Source organism: Zalophus californianus, chromosome 3, assembly GCF_009762305.2.
Source record: "Zalophus californianus isolate mZalCal1 chromosome 3, mZalCal1.pri.v2, whole genome shotgun sequence".
Taxonomy (NCBI): domain Eukaryota; kingdom Metazoa; phylum Chordata; class Mammalia; order Carnivora; family Otariidae; genus Zalophus; species Zalophus californianus.
In genome coordinates, this window is record NC_045597.1 from 186,151,471 (window position 1) to 186,166,748 (window position 15,278).

The 15,278-nt window shown below is 42.5% G+C and overlaps 1 protein-coding gene across 11 annotated transcripts in view; it reads left to right on the forward strand.

Moving 5' to 3' along the window:
* SP140 (SP140 nuclear body protein) overlaps nt 1-15,057 on the forward strand; it is a 61,648-nt gene extending 46,591 nt beyond the window's left edge. For 9 of the 11 annotated variants that reach the window (XM_027589253.2, XM_027589256.2, XM_027589248.2 and 6 more), the window contains 10 exons: nt 2,627-2,701; nt 3,911-4,015; nt 5,845-5,987; nt 7,147-7,194; nt 9,972-10,013; nt 12,221-12,336; nt 13,015-13,120; nt 13,422-13,499; nt 13,697-13,840; nt 14,615-15,057. In XM_027589253.2, coding sequence (XP_027445054.1) covers nt 2,627-2,701; nt 3,911-4,015; nt 5,845-5,987; nt 7,147-7,194; nt 9,972-10,013; nt 12,221-12,336; nt 13,015-13,120; nt 13,422-13,499; nt 13,697-13,840; nt 14,615-14,722 — 965 coding nt within the window. In that variant the 3' untranslated portion in view covers nt 14,723-15,057. The remainder of the gene's footprint in view (nt 1-2,626; nt 2,702-3,910; nt 4,016-5,844; nt 5,988-7,146; nt 7,195-9,971; nt 10,014-12,220; nt 12,337-13,014; nt 13,121-13,421; nt 13,500-13,696; nt 13,841-14,614) is intronic. The other 2 variants (XM_027589254.2, XM_027589257.2) reach the window with 2 other exon arrangements.
* Nucleotides 15,058-15,278: the final 221 nt, after the last annotated feature.

The following is a 15,278-nucleotide window of genomic DNA, read 5'->3' on the forward strand; positions in this document are numbered from 1 at the left end:
TCTGGACTAGTATGAAAACTTCAATATTTTCTCCATTTCAAAGCACCTCCCCTCCTTCAACCTAAGCAAACCTCTGTCTGGGCCACCCTCAGTGGGGATGTGGCATGGTCAGATTCTTCTCACATTCTCTCTTGGCTCCACCCACACTCAAGAGCTACTGGTTTGGGCCCCTCCAAGATTTGGGGGGGTGGTGGATGAGAGAAGAGAGATAAGAATAGGGAAGTGTGTCCCTTGACAGGTGTAGCTCAGAGACAACCTTGGGAATGCAGGCTACACAATCGCTAGCTCTTTCCTCCATGAGATTCTTTCATCAACTCCACAGTATGCTCTGGCACCACTGCTTGACTTCTTTGCAGAGAAATGTAGCCCTTCTTCTATTGCATGGATGTGAGCGAAGAGCTAGAGCTGGCAAAACTTGTTCCACTGATGCTTCGTAGTGTCACACAAGTGGGTTGGCGCCATTGCCTTATGATGTGGATCGCTTGACAGGACATTCCCAGTTTTGCCGCTGAAACTCCTGCATCTGGGATACCCCTTAGTCCTGGGTGGCCTGGGACAGTTGGTTACCCTCCTTGGCACTTAGTAAATTGTTCCCAACTATTGAGACTTTTACTAAAATTTTGGAAAAACAGGAAAGAATTTAAAATTCTGTCACACTTACTGTTAGAGATTAATACCAAGCCAGACAATTTTTTAAAAATAAACTTGCATTATATTCTGACTGCCATGTTAGAGTTCATGGTGGGGGATTTAGTGTTATTAAATGGGTATTACAACCTGGGGACACAAAAGTTAGTTAGATCCTGTCTTGCTTAGTCACTCTGTTTTCAAAGTAAAACACAATAGTGCTGTATTATGAATTAGCTGGATTTAAGCTCCAAGTCTCCTTATACCAAAAACGCCACAGGCTAGAATGGACTTCAATGTATTTCCTTTTTCTCCCTAAAAGTATTAGGCCTAACAGGTTTGACATAGCCACCAGTCCCAGGAAGGATGTAACCAGAGAGAGGGACAGATAGAGACCAAAAAAGAACTCTCTATTTATTGGATTGTTCAAGGCTGGGATTAGAACTTTAGTGCCAAGCCTGACTGGGATATAGTAAAGGCAAGAGTAAGATGTCTGGATCTCTTCTCATGGGGCTATGAGATAGACCTTCAGAAGAGGAATGAGAGAGAGCACCAGAGAGAGTCCATAACCATTTTGGCATCTTGGGGGGAGAAGAGGTGAGGAGGGCCCCTTAGAGGACCGTACCTGGGTGGATGACCTTCTATTGCCTGGTGACCCCACTTTCTAGAGGGAGAAACCAAGAAGGGGCAAAAAGATTAATCTGCCTTTTTGAAAACCATATTTCCACCTTTTTGGTAGTTCTCCTTAGCCCATTGCTGGTAATACCCAAGTCTTTTACTTTCTTATAGAAATTTATCAATCTTTGTAGACCCCTCATTTAAGCTGCTTTTATCTTGGTTAAATTATAACAGCGTAATGACTTGCAAGTCTGTAATTTGTTTGATGTTGTGATAAAGTCTAATTATCAATATTTGTCCACGGGGCCATTTTGGTCTTGAAGAGATGAAAACTCTCTCAGTAATTATGTAGGATAAAGTCCAGAAAGTGGGACCATTTACCAAGCAATCGGTCCACTTTGGGTTTAACTGAAAGAAAGATTCTTTTTGCTTTGCTGGTCTAATATGCTCATAAATCTGCTTACAGTTTACAGCCCTTAGGACTGGGTAGTCTGGAAAACATTTCCGTATGGGGTCTACATAGCCCCACTCAGTACCACCAGATAGTGGGGCATTGAACACAGAAAGAAGAAAATGAATTTGTCTCCCTGCCTTAGAAACTAAATCATATTTGAATGACAGCAAACACTGAGATGCATATCCATAGCCAAAACTTGCAAAAGGAAGAACATTCTCCGCTGCAACATCTACCAAGTCAATCCTTAATAACTATTTGAAATTAAGATTTTGGAAGACTCAATTCTACCCAATCTTCTTAGTTCGCCTTCTTCTGGTTAGTTTCTTAGATTCTAATGTCTTTGTCCAAACCCAGGTAGACAAAGCCCTTGGTCACATGTATTATCACTTTCAGCACAAATGTATAAATGACTTCCTTCAAGGTGTGTGGAATGTGTGTCCCCTGTGAAACCTGCCCTAGGATTTCCCCTCACAGAGCATCCATTTATTTCTGTTTCTCCACAAGAAGAAACCTGAAATGCTTTCACTTAACTTTGTAGTTTTTGTCTCAATTTTCTCTGAATATTTTAGTTTCTGTAATGGCAGTAATCATCATCTTGATCTCCTATGTTTGTTGGAAGGATTAAATTAGTAGATGTACAATAGGCATCTATTAAGCTCTTAACACATGGCTACTTGAGATATATGTGGAATGCTGATTTCATTTGTTTATTTTATTAATGTAGGATATGAAAAATAAAATATAAGATAAACCTAAGATAAGCTATCTAATTCTTGGTATTTTAAGACTAGGGATTATATATTTTTCTTCGTCCATTAGACAGGCTTTTGGGAAGTTATATTTAAATGGAGATTTTGGAAAGCACTAATACATGCAATGCAACTGCATGTCTGTGATTGTGATTATATTTTTCTATTTTCTCAGGGAAAAAGAGAGGCAGACCCCTTACTTACTTAACTCACAGTGATAGAGCCCCACGGAAAAGATTCCGGTCAAGAGGTAAAGAAGAAAAGGGGAATAACTTTCAAGAACTAAACAGCTAATTTCCTGTGCTTTCCTGTTTTCTCTGATTTTAGTAATAAACCCATTTCCCTAATTGCTTTATAGCCTAACTAACTGTTGAGGGATGTATATAATTTGGGTCATTTTCAAAACACATCAGGGAAAGAAACAAGATAATCCCACAAACAAGTAACTTGGTGACCAGACCTTGTGGGTCCAAGGGCCACTGTAGTGATGCTGTTTTCACAGAACTGATAAATTTTGAGCTGGAAATTGTCCGTTGCCATATAACCCACATTATTTAGTTGATCCTCCTTTTGCTACACAGAGTCACAGGTTGCACACCGCAGGTAGCCCGGAGTGGTGGTCAGTAGTCTTTGTCTTTCTCTACTTTTGATTGTGTGGGCTTGGACCTGTCACTTGATCACAGAGCAAGAGAGCAAATTAAGCCAATCATTTTCAGTCCATCATAGTTCTGATAGTCTACCCAGCTCAACATTGGACCATGGACACTCCCTCCTCCTATCATGTCTCTAAACGTCAGCTGGAAGGGCAGTATCAGCTACACCTCCTTGAGTTAGTTCATTTGAAGACCTTTCATCCCTATTTCTGTGGAGTCAGGTCTCCAGCCGCCTCTCCTCATGCAGTGTGAAGATTATTCTAGAGTTCTGTGAGCTCCTCTTTTAGCTATGGAGAAAGCTGATGTAAGGGAGAAATGAAGCAAAGCCGAGAACAAGAATAGAAGGCAGACATCATCTCCATTAGTTTACCCTGTCATTCATTCCCCTCTCTCTGCTCAGTCAGTTAGATCTCAATTAGGGAGACATAAGTACAGTCTCCAGCTGCCTAACTGCAGTGAAATAGTGTGGTTGGAGAGCTCCCTTCAAAACACGGCAGCTGTTGTGTGTTTCATTGTCATATAAGAACCAGCAAGGCTGACTAGATTGGGAGTAAGGCAGTTTTATTGAAGCCTGATTTCTCTGTAAAAGCATTCTGGTTTGTGTGGGATTTGGAGGGTAAGATAGAGGTAGCCATTCTGTAGTTATGTATCACAAATGTCACATGGAAGAAAGCCTTTGACGCTAGAGATTGGTAGAATGGACTTCCCTAAGCACCTCTATATTTTATAAGAACAAAATCCAGAACACTGGAGAGGTGCCTGTGCATTTGCAAAATGAGACGGAATGAGGAAATCTTCTCTTTCAGGGTCAAGAAAGCACAGAGATGATAGTGTGAATTTTCACTCTCAAATACTTCCTGTGACCTGTGGTAAGGTGAAGGGGATGTTATATAAGAAGAGACTGAAACGAGGTGGGTTCCATAGTCTACCTGATTTGCATTATGGACTTACCTATGTGAATTACAACATTCAAAGAATTGAGGGAGGGAGGAAGGGCTCTCTAAGATGATATTTTTACACTTTCAGAAATTATACCTAATAGGTGATCAGTCCCACAATGCCCAAGGAAACAAAGAGAAGTGAATCAGAAATAAAAAAGAAGAGGCCCTCAGCCTCCACCTTCATATCCTGCCTCCCTTCTGGGTGATTACCACCAGGGCAGGGTGCCGGATGTGGTGAGAAGACCACAGAATTTAGAATTGGAGAGCCTGAACCCCAGCCGCAGTTCTGCCAAGAGGGACTGATTCATCTGATTAGACAGTGGGACCTTTCTGAGCTTAAAGTTTCTCATTTAAAAAGGGGATAGTAATTAAAAACCTGCCTCACAGTAGAGCTGTGAGGAATTAATTTACATAATCGACGGAAAATACTTCAACAGCTTAACCGAGATATAATCACATATCATAACGTTCAACCCTCAGAGTGTACAATTCAATTTTGAATTTTGTTTGCATTTTCCCAGGATTGTTCAGCTATCACCATAATCTAATCTTAGAACATTTGTGTCTGTCCCCCACTAAAGCAAATGCCATGCCTATTTGCAGTCAGTACGCATTCCCAGTTCATCCCAGCGCCCAGCCCTAAGGAACCACTAATCTATTTTCTGCTTCATAAATTGGCCTATTCTAGGTGTTTCGTATAAATGAAATTATATAATATGTGTCTTTTTATGAGTGGGCTCTTTCACTTAGCATGATGTTTTCAAGGTTCATCCGTGTAATAGCATGTATTGGTGCTGCATTTTTTTTTTTTTTGCCAAATAATATATTTCATGGTGTGAATACACCATATATATCATTCGTCCATCAGTTTGGGTTGTTTCTACTCTTTGGCTATTATGAATACTGCTGTTTTGAATATTCATGTATGAGTTTTTGTGTGAACAAATGTTTTCAGTTCTTTTGGTTATATACCCAGGAGTGGAACTGCTGGTTCATATGGGAAATCTATATTTAACTTACTGAGAAAGCACCAAAATGTTTTCCACAGTGGCTGCACTATTTCATATTCCCACCAGCAACATCTGGGGGCCCTAATTTTTCTACGTCCTTGTCAATACTTGTTGTTGTCTGATTTCTTAATTATGACCATCCTAGTGGATATGAAGTGGTATCTCATTATATTTTTGATTTGCATTTCTCCAATGACTGAGAAATGCTGTTTAGCATGTGATTATCTTTTATGCATAGCTTAATTTTCCACTGGGTAACATTTCACAATTATTTTTAATATCAGCTATCTATGATTTCAGGGATGGGAAAAGCTCTGCTTAATAATGCCATTACATTGGATAAAAAATGTAATAAAGGCTCCGGATGTTGGGTGATAACATTCTAAGCTCAGTCTCAACCTGAGGTTCTACCTTCACGTTGCCCCAAGAGCCTTTGGAGACTCTGGCCTGTTCTCTGTCCCCAGCAAATTGAGATCTTCTCACTCTTCAGGTTCACTTGATTTTCCTTTGTAGATGATTTTGAAATACTTTGAAAAGGTTGATTTTGATGGTAATTATCACTCTTTTATTGCACAAAGTTTTAAAGAAATGTTGCCCCAAGGCAGGAAATCTCCTTTGAGGGGACTTAAAGGTTAGATCTGGGGATTCCAAAGGCTGAAAACGGAGGCTAGACTCTCCTGCTATAAATCTGAGCCCAAATTGGGTGGCTCCAGATGCCTTGTGGTGGAGCCCGTCATCTGAGTTCTGAAGACAAAGAGGGCTCAGGCTGAACTTACCCTGGTCTTACAGGAGCTTTGGTGAGGTGTATACGGAATGAGGATGGAAAATGGTTCACCCCCAGGGAATTTGAAGTCAAAGGAGGCCTCGCAAGATCAAAGAACTGGAAGCTGAGTGTGCGCTGTGGTGGGAGGCCCCTACGATGGCTGATAGAGGTATTCCAAGGACTGGAGCAGATGTGACTTTCTTTGTTGTACAGTCATTATTTGCTCACCAAATTTTTGTTGAGTTATAGTGAAAAACCTGATGCCCCTAAGTTTATCTGCTGGCCCAGGAAGAGATGCCCTGCATTCATAACCTCCCTAAGATGTTGCACATTAATGTTGTAAAAGGGGCTCTGTCTGGTTGAAGGCCGGAGGTTGGAGGAGGGAAAGGTCATTGTGATACCGGTGCATGCAGACAACTTCATGCACTGAAAGAAGACAGTCTACAGTCAAACAAATGGAAAGAGGACACTCCAGAGAAAGAACGGCATAAAAACCAGAACCACAACTAAAGTAGCTCTGTGGGTTGGGATAGACTGGTTGTGGGTGATAAGAGGTGATCCATCGATTGGGGTTGTTTGTGGAGGGATTTAATATCAGCCTAAGGAGTTTAAACTCATAGACAATGAAAAATGAGTGAAGTCTTCTGAGGTGGGCAGTGACATATTTAAAACAATATTTTAGACAACCGTGGGGTCTTGAAATGATTTTAGTGTCTTTCAGCCCAAAGATACCTATACTCAACTTGCAATGCTCATGTCAAATGTCTCCCTTCTCTGAATATTCCCTGAATGACCTGGGCTGGTCCTCCCTTCCCTGGGCTCCATGATCCCACTACTAAGACCCTTTTTATACTGTTTTATACTTACCCTTCCATGCATTCTCTTTTTCTTTCTAAATAGCTCTAGGGTTTGTCCATCTTTGTGTGCCCAAGACTGTCCAGAATGTCTGATACTCAGTATGCATGGGATAAGTGTGTGTTGATTGAATAGCCCTGGTGTATGGACTCAGCATGAGTGGCATTGGCAGAAAGGGAAAGGAAGTGGGAGGTGTCAAAGAGATTATGAAGGAAAACTTCTTAAAATTTAGGAAAAAAGACAAGAGAAAAGAAAAAAGTTCTAAAGATGATTTTCCAATGCTTGAAATTCTACCACTGATTGAATTCTAGAAGTACGGGTGAGGAGAGGGAGATGTTTTCTCACTTAGCCACCCTGGCTTTGATCTGACAGTGGGACACCCAGGTAGAAATATGTGGGAGGAGGATGGAAATGCCAGACTTACAGAATAAAAACATAGGCTAGCCACAAACTTGGATCTTTTTATCTTTCAGAAAGGACTTCTACATAATCCTCCAAGAAAATATTTCAGGAAAAGAAAGGTGATTATTATGTCACTTTTTATAAGTTCTCATCACATAACTGATGTCATATGTACAACTTTTTATAGTTCTCAGTTGGGTAATTATAATTAAGCTTCCTTCAACACTCCCTTCCCCTTTTTTTTGGGCATGTGACTTCAGAGTTGCTACTTTGAATGATATGCTGTATAAAAGGCAAGGTCTTCTTTGAATGGTAAATCATCTGAGGTGGAGATGATAAGGAGCCATCAAAACAAACCTCATATATATGCTTTAACTGTAGATGCAGATGTTGTAAGGGTATCAAAGTTGTAAAAGCAAACATGATTAAGCAAAACAAAAAAATTTTCATAATAAGATAGGGTCGGGGCACCTGGGTATCTCAGCCAGTTAAGCATCTGAGTCTTGATTTCAGTTCAGGTCACGATCTCAGGGTCCTGGGATCGAGCCCCTTGTTGGGCTCCCCACTCAGCAGGTAGTCTGCTTGTCTCTCCCTGCCTTTCTCTCTGTCTCTTAAATGAATAAGTAAATCTTAGAAAAAAATAAGGTGATATAGGGTCATCTCCAACTCAAATCCAGATTTTTTAAATCAACCTTACTATTGTATAACTTTAATGAAGTCTAATGGTGATTTCATTAAGTGATTCAGATGACCCTGTTCAAGCAGATAGTCCATTCTAGGACATATATAAAACCATATCATTTCATGAGATAGGAAACAAAAGGCATATTTTCTTTTCTGATCCATTTCATCCCCATTTAAATGTACACACAGACTTTTTTTTTTCCCCAGGGGAAATTATTTACCCTTCTTGAGGATGGTGCTGCTGGGAAGGAAGTTCTTGGGAGATCGATGTATCATATGGGAGAGGCAGATCTGGAATTGTTTACTTTGATGCTACCCTTTTGGCTACATCAGAGAGGCTGTACAGACCTCTTTTTTATCTGAGAAAATGAGTTCTTCCTCTATGGAAGAAATCTATGCAGACAACAAACAAACAGGTTATGTGCAGTGTAGATTTAAGACAAGGTGATGGACTTTCCAAGATTGAGTATGAACAAGAACTTGAGAAAGAGGGGGAGGAGAGAAGTGTCATTCTTACATACCTGAAGTAAGAATGGCCATCCAAGACATTCATAGACTTCTAAGATAGGCCATGCCTACCTGGTCAATGAGACTTCATCTTCCACTGGGAATGTGATTATCTGATGTTCTGGATCATTTGAACTTTCAGTCCTTGGGACATTTCATCCACTGGATTTCCTAAAGGGAAACTATTATTTGATCTATTTAGTATTTTAAAGACCAGCATCTGTATCATTTCCCAGATGTCAAGAGTTACTCAGTTTAGGGTACCTGGCTGGCTCAGTCAGTAGAGCATGTTACTCTTGATCTCAGGATCATGAGTTCAAACCCCACGTTGGTCATACAGCTTACTTAAAAAATAAAAATAAATTTAAAAAAATAAGATAAAATAGTTACTCAGTTAGATTATAGATTACCCCTGTGAGCTGGCAACTTCTTATCAACAGGATCTACCTTAATCCATGGGTGTAACACTTTTCAGCAACATATTTCAGCTGCCTCTATATTTGTGTCTCCCCATGAGCTCCTCAAATTGGCAGATCTTGCAATCCATTAGTACCCCTTTGGGTCCTCTGTGCCTCTCAGAACCTCTTTTGCTGATGGAACCCCTTGGCTTTTGGAAACTTCAGTATCATTCTTGATACCACATGATAGCTTATTGGTTCCTGACAAGGGCCACTAATATCTTTTGGTGACAGTTGCTGTGTTGTAAAATAATATATATTCCTCCAGTATACTGTATGCTAATATTTCTTAAGAGATAGCAAGTATTCTCTTTTCCTAAGCTAAGCAATATTCATTTATTTACTCATTCAACATATACTTATCAAGCCCATACTAAATGTCCAATGGCCATTAAAGTTGATTGAAACAATATTCCTGACCTCAAAGATTGTTTCAACCTCAAATTCTAACCTGGGGAGGGGTGGGGGATTTTAGGTCACCCAGAGAGATAGGCAATGACGTGGCCACTTCTCAGGTCATTGTCCCGTCAATCACACCTGTCTGTGACTACTTTGCCCTGGGCTGGAGATAAAAGCTGCATTACAGAGGGAAGGAGGCCAGGTCATTCTACTGAATATGCAAAAGCATTGTAAGTTTAGTGAGTGATAATCAATTACCTCTGATTTCAGTCACCCAGCTGACATCTTTTTGGGAGGAGAGAGGAAGGTAACATTTTAGAAGAAAAGCTGCAGCACTGGGGATCTTGGGCACATTTTGTCTTTGAGGCTGTGCTCTAAGAGGACGGCAAAAGGCAGTGTAGTTCTCTCTGGGATGTTTCCATGATTCCAGGACTCTGGGTCCTGTAGTCACTGGGGGCTGTTGACGATGAATTCTCCACCTGATTCTCTCATTGCACCTCCTCCTGGTGTGATGATACTTTCTAATGTAGAGAAAAATGCCTGAGGGCCAAAGTAGGAGAACCAGTGGAGTTTCTCCAACTCCATCCTTGGAAACCAGGGCCGGACTCCCTGCATGACTTCATAAAGGCCTACCTTGGGTCAGAAATCCAGGAAATTGAACTTTCACTGGGCCAAACAGTGGTATTTTGGTACTTTTTATTCTCCAAGTAGATATATAGGTCCATAAAACAGATATGAAATAATGGGTAGACTGTGGCTTGAATTCCTCCACAGATAGCTCTTAAATAAGGGATGGATGCAACTGTTGTATTCAATATTGCCATTCAATCTTTCTCTCTTTTCAACAGAGAATACCAAAGTCTCACGACAATACCTTAATTGACCCTTATGTAAGTACTACACCTCTAACCCCAGAATTATCCAGGCGTTGTCCCTCTGTGCACTGTGTCATTGCTGTCTTTTCCTGAAGTCTGCTCACACTCAGTTGGAATGTGTCGCTGTATGCGATGAAGAGAGAACAGCAGATGCATCACCCACACAAGGGAGGTGGTTCTGGAGCTGGTGTCTCTGTCTGAAAACATCTTTTTCTATTTGTTCAGAGAAACCTTCCTGTTTCCTCATTTCCCCTTGAAAGTGAGTATGGGAGGCAGAATTCTAGACCACTGGGGTCTCTAGAGCCAGGGCCTGAAGTGGTAATAGCCAGAGCTGGCCTGCAGATTAGGGTCAAGGAGCAAATTTGGGAGAATAGTATTTTAAAGAAGGCAATAGGGGAGGAAAGGAAAATCCCAAACATACACTCCAAAGTGCAGGCAGAGCTAAGATCCGCCAGAAGGAACAGGCTCAGCCAAGCTGGTGAGGAGTCCAGGGGTAGACCCTATTGTGAGTCCTGCAGAGAAGTTCATGTAGGGCAAGTGGGCCCTTTTTGGAGGCCATGTATCCAGTCTCGAGGGAGCCATCAGGGTGCTAAGCTGGTGAGGGCTGAAACCATTACCATGTAGCCAATCACAGGGTGGTCCTGCAAGGCTGCCAGCTATAAGGTCTGTCAAAATTATGGGTGACTGCACTCTCTGTGCTAAATCATACTTTGATTCTTTTCCTTGCATCAAAATAGACATTTGACGCAGAGTCACTTTTGCACGACTCCACGAGGCAGCACTCACAGAGGATATCAAGCCATAATACAGACACAGGACATCCAACAGAGAAGGGGTAGTCAGATAGTTTTGTGTAAACGTTACCTTCAAAGCAGTCCCCAACAAGATTTAGATCTTATCCACTGATTTTGACCCTTGACCAACTGAGGGAGTCTTCAATCATCTGAACAGCCCTTGCATCCAGTGTTGTGTGGCTTGTTTGGGATGGATGTAGACCCTCAACCCTCTTCATAATCTTTCTGGGGTAGATATTATGGGCCAATACAACATTGACTTATAATATCCCCATGCCTAATAACCAGGCTAAATCTCAACTTGGGTCGACTCAACACTGAGTCACCTGAGGACCTTTGAAAAATAACATTGCCTGGATTCCACTCTATAAGAAATTCTGATTTAATCAGTCTAGGCTATGTTTTGGACATTAGGATCATTTAAAAGTCCCAAATGATTCTAATACACAAAATTACCCATTTTATGAATTAAAAAAATATCAGTAGCTATGCCCACCCAGACCAATTGATTCAGTATCTCTGGTGTTAGGACCAGGACATTAGTATTTTACATACTCTGCCTGGATGATTTTAGTGTGCAACTCGACTAAGAAACAAACATATGTATCTGTTAAAAAGTATACATATGGGAGATTCTTAAACATTGGTTGTATTTGTTATTTCCTTGTCCTTCTGGGCAGAGGGTCATCACTTCCTGGAGATTGATGATAGTAATCTATGAGTCTCGGCATGGATGAGAAGAAAAGTGGCCCCATGTCTCCATGCCAGAGCAGTCTCAAGTCCAGTTGGAGGTGTCCTTGAGGATCCCCTGGAACACTGAATGGGAGTATTTGGCTAGACGTTCGTTGGGGCTAGCACCTCCTCATACATAGTCATTCTTAAAAACAAAAGGAATAGTAGCCAGAAACCAATTCACCCAACACAAGTATTTTCACCTAAAAGCCCAAAACAAGACTCAAAATCATTGTTAATGAGTGTCTTTTCATCTTTTATCACTTTCCATATTAAGGGGTTTATCCCATCTTATTAAATTCTCAAAATTTTGCCTTTCTGTGAGTCTATGTCTCCCTTGTGGTATAGGCAAATGCATTTAACACTTTCTTTCAGGATCTTGTTTTATCTGCAAGGTAATAATATTACTCAGATTCCTATAAAATCATCTTCTTGTTTTGCTGCTAGTCTTTCTGTGTTAGAATCTCTGGTTTCATAGGGAGGACTTTTCTGGTATGACACACAGGCCCCTCCTCCTGAGCAACATTGCAGATGGTGATTTCTCCTCAAGTCTCCATTCCATGCTGCTCCTTCTTACCTCAGGAAGAAGCATGGATGTGTCCAGGCAGGTTCACACAAAGGCAGCGAATTCTAGATCCCTGTAGCGGTGGCCTGCTCGGGTCTCACCGGGGATGCGGTCATTGTTTTGCCTTCTAGCTGGGGAACTCCGATGTGTGTGAGACGTGCCGGGATGGAGGACAGCTGTTCTGCTGTGATACTTGTTCGAGATCTTTTCATGAGGACTGTCACATCCCACCTGTGGAAACTGAGAGGTTTGTGAGATGAAGTCCCCCCACTCCAATTAGGAAGCCTGCCCCCTGCAATAGGAGGAACCTATGTGTCCAGGCAGAGAAAGAACAGGATTGGACACGCGGGGTCCCACAGTATGATCCACAGAGCTGTTTAAAGACACTGGCAGCACGATGGAATACTGTTCTTTGCTGAGGCTGGGATGCTGAGGCTGGTGACTGGGTCCCTTGCCTTCATACTGCTACTGTCGTTTCAAGAAGTTTTCCAGCCTGGGCCCCTGTTCACAGAGGTGGGAACACCAGCTGTTTGTGTTCTGTGCTTTTTCAGAAAAGGCAGGAAACATGACCTGCTTCATGCATTTTACCACAGGCTCAATGGGTCCCCAGGGGTTATGGCCCAGTTTTGACACTTGAGTATGACAGGTAGGGCGCCTTGTGCTCCCAGCAGCTCAGCTGGGGAAAGGAGAGCCCACCACTCACCCTGACACCGCCCTGCATGCGCTGATCTCCCTGTTGCCACCCTCCATGGGAGGAGGGTCATGGGCTCAGGCCCCACGTGGGGTCTTAGAGACTCTGGGAGGTGTCCCCTTCATCTCCCAGCTGTGTCCATCGTCCATGCCCGAAAGGAAGATGGTGGCAGCCATAGGAACAGGGGCTGTTTCCAGGGACCTGGCCCTTGCTCACTTATGCTCGACCTCTCAGGAGCCCATGGAGTTGCACCTTCTGCAGGATAGAGTCTATTGGAAGGCAGCAGTGTCACAGGGAATCTGAGGTCCTGGAGAGGCAGATGCAGCCTGAGGAGCAGTTGGTGAGTTGGGTGCCAACCCCAAGCCTTCTCCTTACTCCGGACATGTGAGAAGTCCGACAGACAAGGTGAAGGGAAGGGTGCCCTGAGGGAGTCTGTTCATCCAAGCCATGTCTCAATCATGCTGAAATCATACCAGAACTGGATTGTGGAAAAAATAACTCAATTACATGTCTGTTTCCAAGAGCCAAACATGTTTGGGGAAACTTCCAGAACGCTGGTGTGAGTCATGCCTCTGCCTGGGCTTGTGTATGGGCTTAATGTCTCCAAACTGCTTTTTGTTCACAGCCTTCTTCTTTTGCAGAAATGTGAGTTCCTCCTCTTGAAGGTCTATTGCCATTCAGAGAGCTCCTTTTTTTCGAAGATTCCATATTATTATTATGTAAGTAACAACAATCAACCATGATTATAGGCCACTGTGATGTTCCCTGCCCTTTATACATGCACTGGAGGGATTTGTGAGCTGAATCCCATGGGGTGGAGAGCACGAGCCACCATTATCTGTACCTTGTATCTCTGCTGGATTTGAGAACATTGAACTATGCCAGTAACTCTCCCATTGACATTTTTTCTCACCAGATTAGAGAGGTTTCTCAAAACCTAAAGGAACCCATGTGGTTGGACAAAATCAAGAAGAAGCTGAATAAACAGGGTTATCGCCAAGTGGAGGGGTTTGTGCGGGACATGCGCCTCATATTTCAGAACCACAGGGTGTCTTATAAGGTAAGGGGCTCTCCCTGCTTTCATTTCATTTTTTTTCCTTTGAGTCACTCTGCCCTCATATTCTGGTGCCTGGAAAATTTTACATTTCCCTCACTCTACGACAAGCCCGCACAAGGAAGGGTTCTGGAAGGGAGCGACTTTTTCAATTCAAAACATAAGCTCACCATGGCAGGGTAAAAGTGAGTCGGAAGCTGTTTCTGCAACCAGAACCCCAGGCCCCTGAAAGCTCATTCCCCTGCTCCAAGGCGACAGGTGCCCACAGACAACAGTGGAGTCCTGCCTGGTCCAAACCCAAGGAAAAATTGCATCTTAAAGTTATGTTGCCCTTCTTATCTCTCCCCAGATAAACTCACTGTAAACTCTTAGAAGTCCCAATTTCAGATTCCTTTGCATGTGAATGGAGTGTGTAGTTAACAGGAGTCGCCAGAGAGGACTAGAAGTGGTGGGGAAGGAGATGGTTGATTGTAGTTAGACTGGGCTTTTTGATGGTTGCAAAGAATATAGATGACTTTTCTAAGTCTCACTAAAATAAACAACCCAAACCAAATAAATCAAAGTCCCAAGTAGTCAGTGATTTCCCATTTCTGTCTACTTAATGAGAAATAATCGTGCCTTTAGGAAAAAACAGTTACTCTTAGCTGCATGAATATTTAAGCGTACCTAATTAATGTAACTTAGGTGTTTAAGACAAGGTCTTCAACCTTCTTGATTGCAAGGTGTCTAATAACACTGACAATGAGGATCGTTATTTTTGCCTTATGATTTATTTTTCAGTACAATGACTTTGGCCTAATGGGACTCAGACTGGAGGCAGAATTCGAGAGGAAATTCAAGGAAGTGTTTGCTATTGAAGAAACAAATGAGAGCAGTTCACTGGCATAGTGGAGGCTGTTGGTATCCTGGAAAATTCCCTTTGAGGGCAGAATTTTTATCTGCCAGTTGCTGTGAGGATTGGCTGCTGATGCCACCCCTTCCCAAAGTATCACCTTCTGCCAATGCTGACTGGAGTTTACACCTCTTGGGCCTGGGGGCTGGCCCCCAGCCGCAAGGTGGGACCAATGTGTGGTGCTATTCATGCTCCTGCACGCCCCACAAGACCAAGCTGGAGCTAGTTTCCAGCTGGGACCACATCCATGCTTGGTTTTTCCCACCACACGATCCTGCTTCCCTCTCCTTTCTTCTCCTGAAAAAAATCTCATAATAAATCACTTACTTAAGAGACTTTATCTCAGGCTCTGCTTCCAAGGAACCCAACTTTAGGTAACGGTCCCAGCAAACAGGCCTCAAGGATGGGGTTCTCGTGTTAGATCACTGCCTAACCAGATGGTGACAAGCGGAATGTTGATAGTCCCTGGGGTGTTCTAACAGTGCCATTGCCAAAACTTTCACCTGTAGGAAACTGGATGAGCTATAGGGGAAGAGGCATACCAGCTGATAT